General features: G+C 36.8%; 1 protein-coding gene across 1 annotated transcript in view; it reads right to left on the bottom strand.

Moving 5' to 3' along the window:
• Positions 1–207: 207 nt before the first annotated feature.
• CSMD1 (CUB and Sushi multiple domains 1) overlaps positions 208–20,521 on the bottom strand; it is a 1,024,926-nt gene continuing 1,004,612 nt past the window's right edge. Inside the window, exons 66-70 of the mRNA XM_064145849.1 lie at positions 16,409–16,570; positions 15,261–15,373; positions 13,523–13,610; positions 6,856–6,988; positions 208–3,887 (exon numbers count right to left, since the gene is read on the bottom strand). Of these exons, the coding sequence (XP_064001919.1) occupies positions 3,728–3,887; positions 6,856–6,988; positions 13,523–13,610; positions 15,261–15,373; positions 16,409–16,570 (656 nt within the window). The 3' untranslated portion in view covers positions 208–3,727. The remainder of the gene's footprint in view (positions 3,888–6,855; positions 6,989–13,522; positions 13,611–15,260; positions 15,374–16,408; positions 16,571–20,521) is intronic.

The following is a 20,521-nucleotide window of genomic DNA, read 5'->3' as shown; positions in this document are numbered from 1 at the left end:
TTTTAAAATCTAAAAGACAAGTCTAAAGTAACAGGAGGCAGATGATGAAAGCAACACCTGAAAATATTCACCAAGGCGCGTGACACGGGGGCACTTAATGACGAGATCCTGCGGAACCGTCTAACGCAGCGCAAAGGCAAGAGCTGAGACTTAAAAGCACCACAGCAAATAGAAAGGAAGAGTGATAAGGACAGGTCAGACAAAAGCTGAAAATCTAAAATTAAATATTTAATTAGAACTCTGATTTTGCTTTCAAGGTAGGTGGCATTGCACAGGCTATATTACAATCTTTTATAGGAATGTTGTTCTTTTCCAAACAGAATACTGTTTATTAGAACAGGCCACTTCAATATTCATACAGGTGTAATAGGATCAGAACTGAAAATCAGCTAAAGATGGCAAATTTTACATTATTGGGAAAATTACAATATTTTTCTTTCTTTTTTTTTTCCTGTGTGTGTTGTAAAAACATTTATTTTTAACAATTTACCTACATTAATCAAAAAAGTACAGCATATGTAATAATTTTACAAATTCTTCATAAAAAATATATCTCTGTACAAAAAGTTCTTTTGCACCTACTTCATGTCACAGCAGCATGTGGTGAAATGGCAGAATGAAATACTGGGAATGAAAATTAGATTTGACTTGATCATAATGCCAGCCTTCTTCCCTGGTCACCCCCCACCCTCACCCTCCCACCTTTTTTTTTTCCTTCTTTTTTTTTTCTTTCTTTTTTTTCTTTTATTTTTTTTTCTTCCCTTTTTTTTTTCTTCCCCCCCTTTTTTTTTATTCCCTTTTTTTTCTTTTATTTTTAATAACAGCTTTTATTTGTTTACAAAATATTTTACACAAGAAAAAAAATTATTGCAGCTAGCCTGGAGAAAGGCAAGATGTGTGATACAAGCAGCAGTTTTTAACAGCTTTGAAGCACATAACCTGTTTCTTAAAAAAAATATATAGCATGTATTATTAGCCCATCATAATGATCTGGTCAACACTGGGCGGGGAAAGTCTTCTGCATATATCTCAGAAAGCAGATTTCCTGGCTGCCATTACCTGCCACTGCACAACATTTAAAGAGTCTTATTCTGATGGAGCACCATAGATAAGTGCATGCATACACAGCCCTCTGTAAGATAACTCCAGGAGAAACAGATCAAACAGAAGACCCAAACATAGTGGAGAAGGAAAAACGGAGGAGAATGTGGACAGAGGTGATAGAAGTACAAGAGGTTTGTTTTACTTGGATTCCAGACTGGAGCTCTTGTTGAATCAAAACTCCAAAAAACCAATGTGTTGGGATAATTTGTCAGTGTGCCCCAGTTTTGAGTGTCCCCGATCAAAGAACACTCACTCAGGAGAACCAGGTCTTACATAACCTCCCCAGAATAAACTACTGCTTAAATGATCCACAGGATCTGAGCTTGCTAACACAAATGATCACATAGTTAACTATTCTCTTTTCTGGGACCTTTCCTCCAACACCTTCCACGGTGGTCACAGCTAGACAGGTCACTGAAGAGTGCACTGTAAGGGCAAGAGGAGAAAACATCAATAATAGCTACTTTGCTTGTTTTCAATACTTTTTTCTTCCATTGCCACTACAAAATGACTTCCAAAGCTGAAATGTCAATTGTGAACGCCTGTCAAAAACTTAAATCACATAACAGAGTCCCTCCCTGGCCCACTGTTCCTCCACAAGCTCTCCAGTTGCAGAAAGACTTTCTCTCTGAGAGAGAGAATCAGAATGCTACCTTTGACCTGGCGACTGTTCTTTCTCAGGATGTGCGAAGGGCTCTAAGATGTGACACCTAAATGAAACTTACTGCACAAAACCCTCAGAAACAAACAAGAACTGAAGCAGAAAATCTACTGACAGAATGAACAAGGAACTGACTGGGGAGGGTTATTTATTAAATTTTCTTCAGCATTTCTTGCTTGTATGATGAATGTAGCAGCTGGAGACCCTACAATAGTGTGTTATATTGCTGGTATTTTTCCTGTAACAGATGTATAGTTAAGTGGGCCAAGAGCTGGCTTGGAGATTTTCCTTGTGTTCTGGCACATTAGCTCAAAACCGTGTTACCTGGCTTACATTACCTCCTTCTTTTGTGTGTAACAGCCAAAGCAACACTGAATGAGCTCAGAATCACTTCTACAGGTTTTGATTGCAATGGGACCTGAAGACAGTTTGAAATTCAGACAACTAAAATAAGACAATACAAAACAACCCTCAGCTTCAAAGAAAAGCAAAGCAACCTTCCCTGGTTTCTGAGCATCCTCTGAATGACTAAAATCAGATTTGGCTCTATTATTTCCTGTAACTTCATCATTTTAAAAGTCAGTATAATTAAGCTGCCCAATGGCATGATTTTTGTTGTTGTGTGTTTTCGTTGGCTAAAACCTCTAATTCTACAGAAGTGTTACTCAACCATCCCTATTTACAAAAGCCAAACTTCCCCTGTCAAACTGTCTAAGTACAAAAGCAGGAAGCAGTGTTTAAAAACCTGGAAAGGAAAACAAAAAAAAACAAAGCCAGTCAAACATTTCCCATTGTCCAAAGTAGAAAGGAATGTTACAGACGATGTGCACAGGGCTCATATATGCTACTGTAGTGTGATTTAGCTCCATGTAACATCAGAAAATGATGTCATATTACAGGAGAAATGGGGAAAAAATGCAAAAGGGAAGACTGTATTATGAGCACAGGCTCACAGGCTTTATGAGCTATCTAAAATAAATTACTATTCACATTTGTACATGGCAAGCAGCAATAGCTGCTAACTCCCCTGCTGTTAACTATTATGATACTGACAATGGTGATTGATGACTGATTCCAGATAAAACAATACTGGTAATGAAAATTTCTTAGAAACGGGCTCTTGCTCTGGCTGAAAGTCTCCACTGACTTGTAATCATGTTTACAAAGGAATTGAGTCAGAAATTGACAGAAGAAATATTGTTCTCTATCACACAAGATTTTAACTGGTGCTAAGCATGGGGCTCATAATTTAAAGTTCCAAGTGAATTTATTGTATAATGGTTTGCTTGGCAAAGAGTGAGTGAATGTCTATATACAATGGAGAGTGTGTAGAAACCCTGTATATTTTCACCAGTTAGCTTACTCAGTCATCCATAACACTCTAGTGCAAAAAAATTGTGCATTCACATTTTGCAATGTAACAGTGGATTGGGAAATTGGTAATGGGATACACTGTGAATTTCTTCATTTTAGCAAGATCTCAATGGTAAAGCATTTCAGGTGTATGCAACCTCAAGGAAGGCTGTCTCCTTCAAGAGAGCTCCATTTCTTCTGAATATTCCCGGGGATCATATGCGATGTCACAGTACTCGAAGGATTTATCCAGTGGTCCAGAAGAATGCATTGAAAGGCATCCAGACACATACAAATATGAGAGTTTGAGGCATCAAATAGGAGAGATTGGCATGATTTGGCAGCCTTCCTTCAGATGTGCCTTGGTTTGAAGCAGATGCAGCCAGGCAATTTGATCCGACTTTAAGATGAAAAAATAATCTTTGTCTGATCCCCAGAAGACTGACACACTTTTACCAAAAAACTTAGCTGCATGTAGGCTGACAGAAGATGTTAAAGATTACAGCAGCAAAGCCAAGAGAAAAAGGGAAACTGGTATATGGCACCAAAGGAATTACTGCTTGTCCATCAGAGGTATGGCTATGAATCAGTCATATTGGGCACTGAAGGCTATACCACTGTACAAACTGTGTTTAGAGTCGTATCAAACCTCACAGCCTTTGCCTCTGTGGGTTTTAAGTTTGTGTCATACATGGGATTTTCAAATGAAGCCTGTCCATTACTGTTTTCATGTCCAGCATATCCATTGTACTGTACTTTTGGTCTTGTTCTGGGGAAAAAAAAGACAGGAAATTATCATTAGCAGCTGTTAAATATTCTACAATTAGTGCAAGTTTTATCAACAATGTTTCTATCAGGAGTTGCATGACTGCATCAAAGTGACAAAACAAAAACATGTAAAGGAAGTTTCAGGGACTTAAAAAGTAAGATAAATCTGTCTGGAAGTTATCTATTAGAAAATGAAGAGAGCTCAAAGAGAGAAAAAAAAGAAACAAAGTCCTAACGGACAAAATGATGCTACAAAGCACAGAGACAATATAGGCAAAATATGGATATGCATCTTCCATTACCTAGATGTCAAAAGACTGAGGGTTTCATACTTCTGTCTGCCAATTTTGGTAAGTAAAGTCACATACAACAACAACAAAAAAACCAAAGTAAAGATAGTGCTGATAATATTTTCTATCAGTAGTAAGAACTGTGATATTTTCTGATGACACTTTGAGGGTTATATTGCTTCTCTGACCATAAAAGTATCCTTACACAGGGTGGAATTACAGCTTTCCTAGGTTATCAGTTTGTAAATATATGGCCTTGTCTTTCTAAAGCACTTATATTAATGTCAAAAATAAGGCAACAGCTTCAGCTAGTGAATTTAATCTGGTCACCATCTCATTGGAGATTGGGGATTTTAGCCACACTACTTTTTACAGTATACTTGGGAAGGCACATGTCTGCTTACCTCTATAGAGACTTCCAAGACTAAACACTGCTAAATGTCTTTGGAGAGATTTTATAAGTCCAGATATATGTAATGAGACTTCTAAATCCCAACTAATATTCACATAAAGTTTTACATCTTGAAGTCCAAGAATATAAGTGATTATCTCTCAGTAACCCAACCTTCTGTTCTGGGAGTTTTACCACCATGAATAACATATCAAAACTTAAGGATGTTTGCATTTTTTCTGCAGAGTTTTGTTAGAACATACTGAGTCAATGAAAAACAGAGTAAGACTGTGCAGATTTCTGATATATCCATCAAAATGATAGCTTATTACATTGTATTTTGCAATGTAAAGCCTTAAATCTCTTAGCGTCTAAAAGTGTCTAAACAAACATATAAAGGAGGCTTAGAATATAATTTCATAAATGTATTACAAAGAGGACAAGAAAGGCAAGGAAGGAGTGCAAAATGCAGTTGATTGCTGCTTAACAAATGTAAAGCAATTTAGAAAAGAATCTTATGATAAAAGTTCAGAAAAGATGTATTGAAATCCTCAATCTGTCTTAGAAAGCAACCATACTTTGGATATGGAACTAACTAGTGGAAATTGACATCCTACAAATCATTCCATTTCTCAAAATATGACATTTTTTCTGCACATTTTCATTTTAGAAGCAACAAGGGCATGCTTAGAAAGCTTAACTAGGAGCTTTCATAGGTGTAATTCATTAAATACATGTTATTTTTGTTCAGAAAGACTGAGATGGTGTTTTTATACATGAAGCCATCCCTGTCTGACAGATAAAAGGTATAGAAACTGTAAAAAAAAAGTTTAATGACCCTGGTTTTAATTTGGTTATATTAATCTGACATAAGCACAGCAGAAACATGCATGAAGCTGCCCCTAAGAAGATCTTGGAATTCTCTGATACAGAGACCCTTTAGGGGCATCACTACTACCATATCAGTGTAAAAAGTTCACGTTGCTACTCTGGGTGTTAAGGTCACTTTAAGAAAGTCCCTTCACATATCATAGAGTCTGTTCTGTTTCCTTTGGAATACCATTTGTTCTGAAGAAGATAAAGCTGACTTAAGGTTACTTTACCTCAGTAATCAATTTGTTCATTTTCTGTGTCAGTAGAACACTGATAACGCCTCTAAAAACTGAGGAAAGCTAAAAAGGGTAGCACACCTTTCAAGGGTCCCTTCCAACCTGATACATTCTGAGATTAGATGATTTCCTTTTTCAGCTGCCTAATGCATGCAGATGCCAAACTGGAATGTTGCCTGATAACCACTGGGATTCCAGCTGTTCATCTGAAGACTAAGCTTTATCTCTTACACACATAAATATGTCTACTAAATAGAAAATAGACTCTCTCCTGCTCCTGTACTTGCATTCCACAATACACTTCTATTAAAGAAAGACTTTGCCTGCTCTTTCTAAGAGCAAACGGAGAGCAAACTCCTCTTTATGTTCCACCTCTTTGCCCAGTCTGAATGTCTGTGCTTTCATCCTGCTCTTCAGGTATCCTGCATTGCAGAAAAGAAGCTATCTGGGAATGCAGGTATGTAGGCATCACAAAGGCATTTACATTAACATGTTCTGGCACCGTTGAAAGGTCTTCTTGAGTAGCCCTTTAACAAAAGTCTATATTGCATTTCAGGACATGTATCATTTAAAATGGAGTTTACAAGCTTAAGGCCCACTTCAGTTTTCTTTATCTCAAATCATCTATTACTTCTTGGCCACAGGGGCACATTGCTGTCCCATGGACAACTTGTTATACACCAGGACTCCAAGGTCCCTCTCCACAGCGCTGCTCTCCAGCAGATCACCTCCCAACCTTTACTGGTGCAGTTTATTATTCCTCCCCTTGTGTAGGATTCTGTCCTTGTTGAACATCATTTGGTTCCTCTGTGCCCAGCTCTCAGTCTGTCCAGGTCTCTCTGGATGGCCACACAGCCTTCAGCTGTATCAGCCAAGGCTCCCAGTTTGGTGTCATCAGCAAACTTGCTGAGCAGACACTGTCACCTCATCAGTGTTATTGATGAAGATGTTGAACAGCACCAGACCCAGAGCTCCTTCCGTAGCTCCTTGCTCAGCCATGCAAGTCTCCTAGCACATCTACCCAATCTTTTACTCCAGGGAACACATCTAGCTTGGGCTTGGAGGAAGTGGTCTTTAAAAATCAACCAACTTTCTTGGGCTCCTTTACCCTCCAGAGCCTTAGCTCAAAATTCAAACAGAAAGCTTAATAAGTTACTGAATACATCACATTTACAGTACCTGTGTTTGTAGAGGTAAAATGCAAACCCTGATAATATTAGAGCAAAGAATGGTACCAGGATGGCAGCTGCAACAGAACTGCTATTTGTACCGTAATAGTGATTTGAAAGATCTGTGTCTGCACTTAAAGGACCTGAAAGGAAACAAAAAAGGCAGAAATAAGGTTAGCCATTTTTCTATCTTACAGTTCTCTTTTATATTCAAGCACAAAATAAAATTGTGCCTGAATAATTCTGTTTAAAAACACGAAATAAACAGCATTTAGCATCATAGTATAAATCTTATTAATACCACTGAATAATATATTAATAACTATTCTAACTGTTGGGAAACAATATTTAGCAAGTAAAATAATTATGAACTACACCTCTCATGAGTCATACATTTAATAAAGTTATGCCATATGCCTTCTGCAAAAACCATATCAGTACTGCATAAAGTGTTCTATGCCTGCTCTACAGTCCCCTTTTGGGTGAGATATGAGCATGTTTTGGAACCTCTGCTTGCACTAGGCTAAAACCAAGGTGCAGGGAAGGCAAAGGCATCTGCCACTGGCAAAGCCGTGCTGGTTTTCTGCTATGGACATGCAGATAACCCAAACTGTAGGGCATTCTGTGGAACCCATCCTATAAAGACACATTGTCAAATTGTTGTGTCCAACTTGATGAGTCACATAGTGAAAGATCCAAAATAACTGTATAGTGAAAATTACAGGAAATTTTCATGGATAATGAGTAATTCTGAGAGCCAGATCCATGTTGCCAGTTTGATCACGTAGCTTTTTAGAGAGCAATACACATATTCCACCAGAGGGGAGACCAGGATAGAAGGAAAGTACAGTGAGGATCAGGCTGGAAAACAGATGTTTGGGCTCACTATTCTGGGATACTTTTGCTGATAATAGCAGAGAATATGAGACACTGGTTAAAAAGTAATAAACCTACTACTGCTGTAGTTGGGATCACAGAATGAGCCTTATTGCCCTACTGTGCAGCATCCTAGTTAAGACTGAGTGGTGTAGAGTATAATCAGTGTAGTATAAAAAATCTTGAGACTTTAATAATTAGTATCTATCCTAAAACTCAAGGCACACAAGGCCTGCTGGTCTAATTTTATGTAATTTCATTGTTTTGCACAAGTACTGGATATTCTCCAACTAATCTAAACTAAAGACAGATAGAATCAAGTAGTTAGCACCGTTAGGAATGTTTACAAAATGTGAAGTGCTCCTTTGAATTTTTAATTGCTTGGAAGAATGCCACTGGCATAGTCTTCATCCTTTACTGCTTGTGCTGGTTTGAGGCTATCTGGAATATTTAAATGAGAGGAATTAGATCATTGGCTGTGAAAAGAGAATAATAGTGGTGTCTATATTACCCATTGAATTGCTGAGAGAAATTAATAGCCATAACAAGGCCTACCACTTGGGTCTCTGCTGGCTGCCTTACCTTAACTCCTCTGCCTGAACCTATTGGCTACCTCCTCATGGGCTCTGATATCTCACCTCCTGATCTCTGCAATTAATCATGTGAACTATATAGGGCTTCTTTGTTTATTTTGTTGGAGAGAAGGGAGTGGGAAGGAGAAAGGAGGGATAGGTGGGAAACCCTCCTGGGCAGTTTCACAGCTCGGGAGGGATTCTGAATTTCTGTATTACTTCTAACTTGTATGTAATTGTGTTTATAAGTAGTGTGTATATATGCTTGTAAATACAGTGCTACACTGTAAACATATAGCTTCACCTTAACTTCCATCCATCTGAGTTAGTCTGGTGAGTTCCACACCACTACTACAATCTCCAGCTGTTTTTCCAATTATTTGGGAGTAAACAATACAAAATATGGTAATAAGCAACTCACATCACAAAAACCTTGAAATCAGTACTCTAATCTTACTTGAAATTCCAAGCAAGTACCAAAACAAAGATAAATCTGTATGATAAATGAATTAGTAATTTATATCTCATATTGGGGTATGTACTGGGTGTGAACAGCAAGGTTAATGCCTGGTCCCCAGTAAAGGCTTTGCCATCAGCCTGAATATTCTGTTCCATTCCACTCCGTTGTATTTGGCTTCTACTACCCTGTCACACTTGTTTCTCACCACTGGCCAGCAGTGCAGGGAGGGACGTGAGAGGTATTCACTCACCATGTCCTTGCACCCCAGAGGTACTTGCAGCAGAGCCACCCCATCCCAGGGTGGCAGTAAGAGGAGACCCTGAGTAAAAAGTGGAACTGTTCACAAAGTTTGGTTTAAGAGAGAAATGTCTGGATTTAGCCAAGAGTTGTGGACAGCAACCTAATGATGAGTTTGGATGCTATTATTGCTAATTGCTGAATGATAAATAGCATGAAAGGTGTCCTATAGTTTCACTCCCTGGAAATTTATTTGAAATATGTAGCTCAATACAACAAATGCACACACGACAGATACATTTTATTCTATAAGTAGTGAAAAAAATAATCAGAATTCAGCTAAAGGAAAAAAGCAATTTGCAGTTCGTAACAAACAATCTTTGAGATGAAGGTTTTGTATGATTTTTTTTTAAATTATATGTAATATTTGTGTTACTGAATATTTAAAACTCATCACAAACTTACATTCAGATAATTTCTTTTGAGGTTATCACTGTTTGATAACTGAACCATGGTTCACCCCCACCATGATTCCCTGATCCATAGTATTCAAAATTCCTATTAGAGGTAATTGAATACTTGGTATCTCTCCAGCTCTTAAAGAACCACCACTTAGTATAACCCAGTTTGAAAATTTTAACTGACATGTACAACCTTTAATTGTCATTGAAGATGCACTGACCAGATTTGGATTGTGCATTGGGTGTGCTTTCCCCTATGGAAGAGCAACTTTGCTGCAGTTTTGGGTACTTTGAATTTGATTAATGTATGAGATCCAACATAACTTCAACAGAGTCTTATCTACTTACTACAGTAATTTTCAGAGCTGTTTGTGATTAAACACATCCTGATGTGAACTTTGCATTTCTTCTGATAATATTATCATGGTGAGAAATGCGAAAGCCTGTTGTACTGCCCTAATTTAGATATGATTGCAACCACAGCTAAAATTAGTGGAAAGTTCCCCTAAAGTAGAAATGTCTATATGATGATAGGCAAAGTAAGTTAAAAAAAAAAAGGGCAAAAGATGGATTGGTTTACTTTTCATTAGAAGAGTCAGACTTTGCCACTGAGAAACATGTTATTTCACAGAGGAGTATTCCACCAGATTATATATAAGTAGTTTTCAAACATTTCACAGGATAACAAGGGTTTCTTTAGTCTCTTAAAACCAGCAGCAGTCATGTGATAGTACACAGTGAAGTCATTATCATGCAAGTTGTATACTTCTACCCTTTAGATGGTTAGTTTAGTCCTTTAAGCATACTAGAAAATACTACTTCTTGTAAGACAGTGTTATTTAAAATCATTCCCTTATTGTTTCAAGCTTTCAAATGCCTTTCTCATGTAACTTCTAGAAAAAGGTTTCAGCTGTCCAGCATCAGTACAGCATAGATAAATTGTACTAAAAGAAATGTTGCTGAAATGGGAGACAGCATGACAGCAAAAGCCATGCAAGATAAGAAAAGGAGAACTGCAGACAGAAGAGTAATTTCTGATACAAGATGGTTAGAAAGGCAAGGATTTAAGAGAATAAATGCAGACTACAAAAGCATATGAGCAGCTTTCAAGGAGCAAGGGAAGCTGGACCTTTTTTACCTGACTAATAAGCAAAGACTCATTGAGTGCCTCAGTGGCTCTGAGTAGGCACTTTTATATAGCCCCACAGCTCATTAGTCCTAATTATCTACTGTTGCGTTAGCTAATGCACAACTCTTTTGGACTCTGAAGCGTTGAGTATCCTGTTTAGGTGCACTTTCTTCATGAACAACATTTGTTGTTCATTATCTGTAAAGAAAGTATGACACTTCTACACAGTGAAATTTAAAATTCCAAAGTCTCAGGAGGATCAATACTTTTAAGAGTTGATGATTTTCAAGAAACTAACATATATTTCACAGCCATTGATCTAATCTATCACAGATACAAACTAATTGTTCATATGTCATATATAGTCTCTATTTGTTTTCTCACACTAGACAAGATAAAAAAGTACCCTGAAGAAAAAAAAAAAAAGGAAAAAACCAAGGTTATTCACTTTTTCCAGAGGAAATAAATACAGGAAAATAATAACTTGGTGAATAAAATGTAATTCCTCACAAAGCCACCTTTCATGGAATGAAAGGTACCTTCTGGTACACTTTTAAAGGGCAGACCAAACTGGACTGAACAAGGCCAAGATTTTAGAAGAGGCATCTTTTAGAACAGTCGTGGTGAGGCACGGGCACTTGGCAATTACAGAAAGTGAACCTAAATCCAGACTTGCAGTCTTAGAGATCAAGTTAGTAAAATATAACAAAAACAAACAAAAGCCCCAGCAATGATGGATTGCTTGAAAAAATCAGGTTAAATAATTTAGCGTCACATCTTTAGCCTCTTAAGCAGTCTCAGGTTTTGCTCCTCTGGGCAGACTGAAAACCAGTCTCTTTGCCCTTTGGGTTACTGTCTATGGCTACAAGCAAATAGAATTGTTTCTGGGGGGAAAAAAAAGTAAAAACAGTACTTAGAGACAAAAGTTCTTTCTGTCATTAAGTTCATAGACTCTGCATGTCCACTGAGCCTAGTCTTTCTCTAGTATTGTGTGACATCAAAGAGATCGGTCTTTCACACTTCACCCAGTGTTTCCCAGTAAATGCTATTCTTTGCAGCATGGTTGCAGATGCAGAATTTCACATTATATTAGGCATGCACCAGTGCATCCATAGTTCTGGCTCAGTGTAAAGGCAGCAAATAATTTAACTTCCTAAAGAAACAGAAATATGGTAAGTCTTCAGCTGGAGGACATATGAGCTCATTACCTCAGCAGGATATTCATGAAGAGAATAGATTTAAAAATCAAAGCAAGTTATCCTTGATGATGAGAGAATATGGACAAGTACTATGACCTGTGTTGGCTGCAAATTCGCTGGTTTCTTTTAGTTGTATATTCTTCAAGAGCGAACAAGCAATCTACAGAAAATCAGTGTCTATTCAGCAATCACATAAAGGAATCCTCTAAAAGAGATAATATCCATGGCTCCCTGCTGAGATGTTGAAGCTGGAGACCAGAGGCAGCCAGGCTAGAAGCATGTGTGTACCTTGGACACTTAGGCTTCTTACCAGCCCTGGGAGTATACAAACTGTGCTCTCCTACTGCATCTCTAAACAGCAATACAGACAGTGCTTTCCATTACTGTAGAACACATCCACCAGAGAGTGATACAAATTTGGAATTGCCATTTTGCTTGTTCTTAATTTATCCCAGGAGTTATTCACTTCACTGCTAAAACAGATGGATTCAAACTTTTATTAGGTAGCTAACAAACCATGGTTATTTCTTTTTTGGCATGGCTTAAGAAAAAAAACACCAAAATAACAAAAACACAGGCACACTCCAAACAAGCCCATCGAATTGTACTCTCCCTGTTTCAAGACATCAAAGGCTGCTAAACGCAACAGATGTTTGAGCAAACCATAATGCTTTACTTGTACAACATTCTTGTTAAAACCAGGCAGAAAAAGCAGCATGGACATTGCAGTGATAAGGATTAAATGGAAGTACTAGCAGACAACTAACATGTCCCATGTGAATTTACTCTGAATACTGAAATTATATTTGGCTTCAGTAATCAGTAGTTAGGCTGAGATTGTGGAGAGTAAAGTTTCTGCCTCTTGTGTCTAAACGTACATAGCAATTTGAGAAGTGGCCAAGATGAACAAATCCATTGCATAAGTACTGTTACAGTAGTTAATAGAGCAAATAAATACAAGAGAGGATGAGCAGAACTTTAAAGATCACTGGATAAAGCACTGATGAAGGTAAGTTGTAAAATGTAGATACATTCGTAGTCTGCTATAGATATTTTGGCTAGATTGTCTCCTCCACCTAGCCCCATTAATAGCCATTTATATATTGCTATAAATATGTATATACACACATACACACATTTGTACTTACAGTATATATATAAAAATATCTTTATACCAAGTATATAAGTTGCTGTATATATACTTTACTTTGATCACTCTGCAATAAGAAGTGTGGTATTCTACATTTGATATTTGGCAAAAATATCTCATTAGTATATGTTTTATTAGCAACTATTACAAGATTATTTTCTGAGTAAAATAACTAATTTTTCACCAGCTTCTGGAACACTTGAGTCCATAGCTGCAATATATACCTCATTCTGTGTTTTTGACAGAAGAGTTCTAAATACAAATTCATTCTATAAACATCCACCAGTAACAAGTAAACTCCAAAGAACACTATTAAAATGCCAGTTGATTCCTTCCTTTAACAGCTCCTGTGAGTCTGACTGAAATTTGTACATTCCAGCAGAAAATGTCTTTTCACTGCATGACATTCCTATTACTTTCAAACTAAGATTAACAGAAAAGCAAACAGTTGCAACGGCACTCTCTTTAAGACCATTCTGTAGCCATCTTATGAGGTTGCTAGAAAATGTAAGACAGCACTATTACAGAAAGTATGAAATACATACTTCAAAAGAACATTTCAATCCATATTAAGGCTCTATGAAAGAATTTACCTTGTCTTTGGAGCATAAATTTTCCAAAGTCTTTTCCATGTATATCACCTTGGTAAGTAAAAACACCTCTTTCAAGCCCTGAGGATACCTAGAATACATTGAAACAGAAAAAAAAAATTAAAAAAAAGAAATTCAGAAGAAGATCCAGAAGAATGTTTAGACATTTGCTTTTGTGCTTTGTAGTGCATATACGGAGGACAGAGTTCACTTTTATTCTTTGAAATACTGATGAACTTTCTATGCTTATACAACCTTATGAAGTTCAACAAAGCCATTGTATAGTCCTGTGCCTGAACAAGATTAGTGCTGTGTACCAGTAAAGATTAGGGGGTGCCTCTTGTAATTCTCCATTGCCTTCTGCCATAAGCAGAAAGGATCTTCCTGAGTCCCTCTAGTACACTGACTGCAAGCAGTACATTGACCGCGAGCAGTACATTGACCGCAAGTACCTCCTCTTCCAGTTCAATTAACACTTCTCTGTTTTGCTAGTTATCTCTAGATCTAGTTATTCCTTTATATTGTATTGTCATGACCATGTGAAGAGCCAATTATTAAAATTAGTGGCTGGGGAGGAGAGACTCCTGAATATAAAAATTAATAAATAATATTAACATTGGAGAAATATCATCACACTAATTAATTACCCCTCTATTACATGCACTGCTGTACCCTGGTGAGGCCTCATTTGGAGAATTGTGTCTAGTTTTGGGCTCCAGAGGCACAGGGAACTGACGGAAAGAATCCAGTGATGGGCCACAACAATGATTAGGGGTCCAGAGTATCTCTTGTATGAGGAGAGGCTGAGTGACCTGGGTCTCCTCAGCCTGAAAAAGACTGAGAGAGAATCTTATAAACTCATGTAAACATCTAAAGGGTATCTAAAGTCATGAGGATGGGGCTGGGCTCTTTACAGTGGTGGCCAGCGATAGGACAGGAGCAACGGGTACAAAATAAACCACGGGAGGCTTCACTTGAGCTTAAGGAGAAACTTCTTTACTGTGAGGGTGATAGGGTGCTGGAACAGGCCACACAGAGAAGCTTCCTTCTCTGGAGACTTTCAAAACCCACCTGTGCAACCCTCTCTGGGTGAACCTGTGTTAGCAGCGGGGTTTCTCTAGGTGATCTTCAGAGGTCCCTTCCAATCCCTATGATATTTAGCACTTTAAACTTGCAACAGTATTAAACAAACTTCCAAAAATAACACCTGGAATGACTTAAAAATATCTGATGCACATTGCTGTGATTCAAAATTCTTCAACTGACATATACAAAATGGAACTAGTATATGGATATCAAAAGTCCACAGAATTGTCAGATTGGAAATTATTTTCCATAGAAAGCATCACGAAGCACAAAGGAGAACTGCAAAGAGTAAAATCTCTCTCTTCTTCTTCAAAATTAAATATAGGTTTATTGCAATGAACTATTTACTAAACCAAAAGAGGACAATATTTCTAAAGGCAAACTTTTAGCGCTCTCATCTAAGAAAACAGGGCAAAACCACAACAAAATATGCTGATTCACTCTACTTTCCCCTCAGTAAACTGAAAAATTTAATTGTGGCAGGCTGAAGTTTGCATGTATATTTCTGAAAACAATTATGTGCTCTCTATACCAACCTCAAGAGCTGTATTCCATATGTGGAAGGTAAGAAGTTGGATAGAGTTATATAAAACATTATAAATTACTCAGCACTTCAAAGTCAGCAAGCTTTATTCACAACAGTTTGCTTACTTACATAACCATCTAGAGCCCAGTTGTCATTTTCAAAGTTGCTTACAAAAATGTCACTAGATCCTTTAATATGAAAAGCTTTCAAGAGTAAATGGGCTTCCTCTTTCTTGTAAACACCTATTAACATAAGGAGGTAACACATGCCTTTTAAACAAGTTTTCAAGCGGTTTGTTCAGATATCTTTTCAAAGCTAAGCATATTGCTTTAGAAGTGAAATATACGTAGGAAACATTCTGTAAGTACAGGATTTTATAACCAAGTGAAAAAAATGAAATCAATATTTAAAATGCAAGATCTTATTTTACTCCTACTTCACACACATCATGTTTGGTAACAGGATGGAAATACAGTTTAGTGTTGTTTAATTTTGTACATAAAAATGGGTGAGAACTTTTGTGCTTTCATGCAGTATTTCAGTAATTCTGAATACAGACAGAATTCCTTTCCTGTAATTTCCTTGAGCTGGATTTTTATATGATTCTATAATATATTGCTAGGGTAAATATCAATACTGCAGCAAAAGAAAATTTGCTATATGGCAGCCAACTACTCAGATTTTCTCTGAACTGTTGACCTTAAAAGGTACTGGAAGCTGCTAATACTCTTTTCAAATATTAACGATGATCACAGTCTAAATCAGATCTTCACAGATTTCCAGAAAGAAGTGCATGGTGTTAATTGAAATGTATGCATCAGTTATTATTAAATTATCTGTGCTTATTTTATCTTGTGTCATTACCAAGACCATATTGTTCCAAAGCAGATATTTAATAATGGAGCTTTTCAATGGCTCAGTTCTTTAAATGCCTACATACAGTTGATCTGTCACTTGAGTATTACATGTGAGTTCAGCACATCAATACTAGCCAAGAGTTTGAGATGAAAAAGCCTTACACCTCAATATTTATTTGAAATGTAAGGGGAAAAACAGAAGGGTAACCACGTATAAATGGACTGAAATCTGTTCTGGCTACATTAGGATCTTTCCTTTTGCAAAATAAGTGGAAAAAAGTTTCTAGTGAAACCATGAAGTTTGTGTTTAATTTTGTGTTATATGAAAAACTGTAAAAACTGAACAGATGGAAACGAACCCAACCCACCAGAACAAAACCCAAACAAAAGAGTTCTTTTAACACCAACTTCTAAACCTACCTGATAGTTTTACTTGTATGTTGGACGCCTCAATGAATGTGGCATTCACTTTGCTGCTTGTAGTATTGAACCAATCAACAGTCAAAGTAGCAGGCTGTCTTTTGCCTAAATATTCATAAAACCCTTTCCACAGTGAATTTATAAAAAACACATCTGAGGGAACTAAATGAAAGTGGACAAAGAAGAAACAAAGGAGTTGTTTACTACAACAAAGCAGCAACCTCTCTGTCCATTCTTATGTTCTTAATTTTTTACATGATAGCATCAATCCACTGCTCTAAGGAGGCATTACGGTAAAACTTCCGCAACAGCAAAGACAATATCTGTAATAGCCTTTCCACACACTCACCCATATTCACCCATTCTCCATTACAGTGTATGTTCTTTAACAACCTCACACTTCGTAGCATGGGTGCTTTCACCTTCTCAAGACCATGAAAAAGAATGGATTCTGCCCCTATAACTTCACTGTTCTCAGCGCGACCTTGTCTTAGGCTATCTCGTTTGCATCATAAATATACCGAGGCAGCACTATGTGTGATTTTCAACTCAATAGCTAAATATTCAACTGAGCTCAGTGAATTTCAGGTACATTTTAGCATAGATTTTTTGTCAGTCATTTTTATGCTTCATATTTGTTCTACATACAATATTACTGCACTTGTGAACAGTGAAGTTTTCAGAGCATGGAAATTATTTGCTATAAACTAAAGGTCTGTCTCTCAGAAATTGCAATTTGAATCATCTGAAGTAAAATGCCTGTAAAATGAAGAATGAATTACAGGAAGAAGTAGGTGTATTTGGGTCATTTGTTTTCACTACAGTGAAGAAAAACCCAACATTAAATGCTGTATTCAAATATTTGACTCAATCACCAGCAAAGCAGGAAAAGTCTCTCGTTCAGAAACATTTGCAATTTTAACACCAATTAAAAAGGAAACACAGAGGGGAAAAATAGGAGAAAATAAAATAGAGGAAATTCATGCCATATATTTACTTGGTGAACATTCATTGCTATATTTGTCTCATATACTTTGCTGTTAGAAAATTTGAGGACCACTTTCTCCAAACATGATACTTCAGTTAAATAAACACTTAAATTGGTTGAAGGAGAGCAACTGACCAGCCCTCCCCCTGGGCAGTGTTTCTTTGCAGCTTCTGACAAGTGAAAATAGAATTTTTTTTTCCACTTAGTCCTAAGCTTTTTCTTTCATTGCAATTTGAGAAGTAAAGCTTCAAGAATCAAAATGGAACTTTACAAACCAATGTTTTAACCAATCACGTATCTTGACAAAACTACAGCCTTAAGAGATACAAAAAAACCCACCCTTACTATCTTTAGGGATAGTACTTGCTAAATAGCTAAAGACTGCTATTAGAAGAGTTCCACACAATTTTAGCTAAACTCTTAAAATACATTATTGGATTCTTTTGCATTTTATCAAACAGTACATGTAAAGGAGTTGCCTATATTAAGGGAAATTAATCACTGCAGGTCTCCTGTGTATCCATTTAAAAGAAATTCCATGGATATGTTATTGTTCTCCTAATAATTTGTTGCAAAAATTAATTAAAAAGAAACCCCTGTCAATAATACCATATATTCCCAACAAAACATACTGACAGGCAGTACAGCTGCAAATCTCATGACTGATCACATATTAATTACCTTTTAATCTTATTACTACTCTTTGCACACTTCCTATAAGCAGAAAGTTTTTCAGTGCCTTTAGCCTTCAAAGCCACAATCAACATTTCAAGCTCATTGTGGCAATATATGAAATGCTCACATTATGTTTATGCTACCACTGGATTCCAGTCAAGTGGAGACTCATTGTAAGGGTTTGAGTATTACAGCTTCAAACAATCTTAAGTGCTCCCTTCCCAAGGCAAAAATCAGTGCAGGACTGGAGCTTTACATAGCATAATTTCTTCCCTGTACTAAAAATCTGAAGCATTCAACCTCAGTATTCATAATTTATGTAGTTCCTGCAAATATACAAATTCTGTACATGGTAGATACTTCCCACTGCTTTTCTAAAGGAATGACCATTATAACTTTGAAACTTTGCATTCAAAAATACATTACACTTGTTTGTTTCTGTGTTTCTAATTAATCTTGGGTCTGAAGTTACTATCATGAAGGTGAACATCTGGTATTAGTGATATGAACCTGACAGGTTTTATGTAAGTTTTGTAATGGCATAGACACCAAACTTTTGTCACTCAACACTTCAGTATTTAGTTTCCCTAACCACTCTGTCAGTACTAGCTGTCAATCTTTGTGAAATAGTACCCTTAGCTCAGTATTTACACAATTTGCACTCACTGCAGAAGGACAGAAGCAGTAAGCTAAGAAAATATATTTCTGTTTCCTCAGTCATGTTCATATAAATAAGGTTAAAATGGAAGTACTGCTGCTGAGAAAACAGAGTGGCTCTGACTCAATTCTGCCACACATTTGCAGTGTCTCTGTCTTTTCCACCCGGTGTGGGCAAATGCAAAATGACAAAAATCAACTGAGTGTCTGTACTGCTGCACCAACTGTAGATTCTTCTCAGGTGTAACAAATAGGCAAATTCATGTCTATGCACTAAAACAGATTCCTTCTTCTGAAGACTGTAGAAAGCAGTGAGAATCATGTGAACCAGAATATTTTGGCTCTTAAACTTCACATGGATATGGTGAGAATTCTTTAGTTGCAACTTACACTCAATCACTGTAAAAATGATAGTTGCTATCGCTTTGGAAGCCGTGAAATAGTATTTTAACAATCAATAATAATTGATTATCATAATACTATTATAATTGTATTTTTTATTCAGAACATGAATATATTCTGCTCTAAAAATTCAAGTTTAATAACATTAGCCTCATTCCATTTAAAATAGAGGTAGCAGCAAACAGAATTCTACCAAAAGTCAGGGCAATAAGGTAAAGAAAATGCTCCAAAACACCTGGTGTTATATACTAAACAGAATTCACAATTTAAAAAGACAGCATTATTGCAAACTTAGTTTTTCAAAGCAGCTTAAAACTTCTCCTTGTTAATTGCTGTTATTTGTTACACATTGAGTTCTCTGTTTCCCATTACTGGCACTTTCAATCATAAAATCTTGTTTCAAAAATGCCTTTGGTAGAGTACTCACTTATCAAAACTAGTTATAAGGAACTCGATCCTGATGCTCTGCCTAGTGAATATATTTGGAGGCTGTCTACACTTTAACTTGGCATTTAAACTTGAAACCCAGCGTGGTAGCAGATTAATGCATACCTCGGGTGTTCGGTGAGGTGGATCCACCGATAAATGAAGGCTGTATATTAATGCTAATGAATGCACATTGTTACCTGCTTTATTGTGAGTCTGTAGAAGAAATGCACTTAAGAAGCACTTATTTATGGTTTCACCTGACACTCTCACTAATAAATTCACCAGGAAGGTTAATTATTAGCAGAAATACCCTTTATCCTATCTACTCTACAGAGTACTTCTGTGAACTGCCAGGACTGTGAATCATTTATTTCCCTGAAGCTATAATTTAGAATACTGAGTTGCAAGTTCATTTATTTGGTGAAAATTTTGCTTATTATTAAAAAAAAAACCAACAACAACAAACAAATTAGGCCTTACATGTTCTTAAAAATGATTGAACCTACATCTACAAGTAATCTAGTTTTTTCACTGGCAGGAGGAGAGAGTTCACTGCAGCCATGTTCATGAGGAGGAAGAGAAAAGCAGCAGTAGTATTTTCCTGTCCATACTGTATTGGAAACCCTATCTTAGAGTACCTTGGGAGTTTCCATGAAATAAGAGCCATCAAAATTTCCTAAACTGGTTGATTTCTGTTGATTTGGGGTTTTTTGTTGGTTTATTTTGGGGGTATTGGAGGTGAGGGTGTTTGGTGTCTTGGTTGTGGTTTGGGGTTTTTCTGTGGTTCCTTACACCACTTGTGATGCAAAGGGCAGAACTCTGACTCTACCCTGTGACTATTGTCTGTGCTCATGATAAGGCTCTCCATTATAGCAGTCTCTCTGATATAAAACTACATCAAATCTGGAGTTTGTGTATATAAGCTTTGTCTTTTTTGCTTTATAAGGTGTTTTGTGCAATTC

The sequence above is a fragment of the Pogoniulus pusillus genome, chromosome 7 (genome assembly GCF_015220805.1).
Source record: "Pogoniulus pusillus isolate bPogPus1 chromosome 7, bPogPus1.pri, whole genome shotgun sequence".
NCBI classification, from domain to species: domain Eukaryota; kingdom Metazoa; phylum Chordata; class Aves; order Piciformes; family Lybiidae; genus Pogoniulus; species Pogoniulus pusillus.
This window is presented reverse-complemented; position numbering and strand designations above follow the sequence as displayed.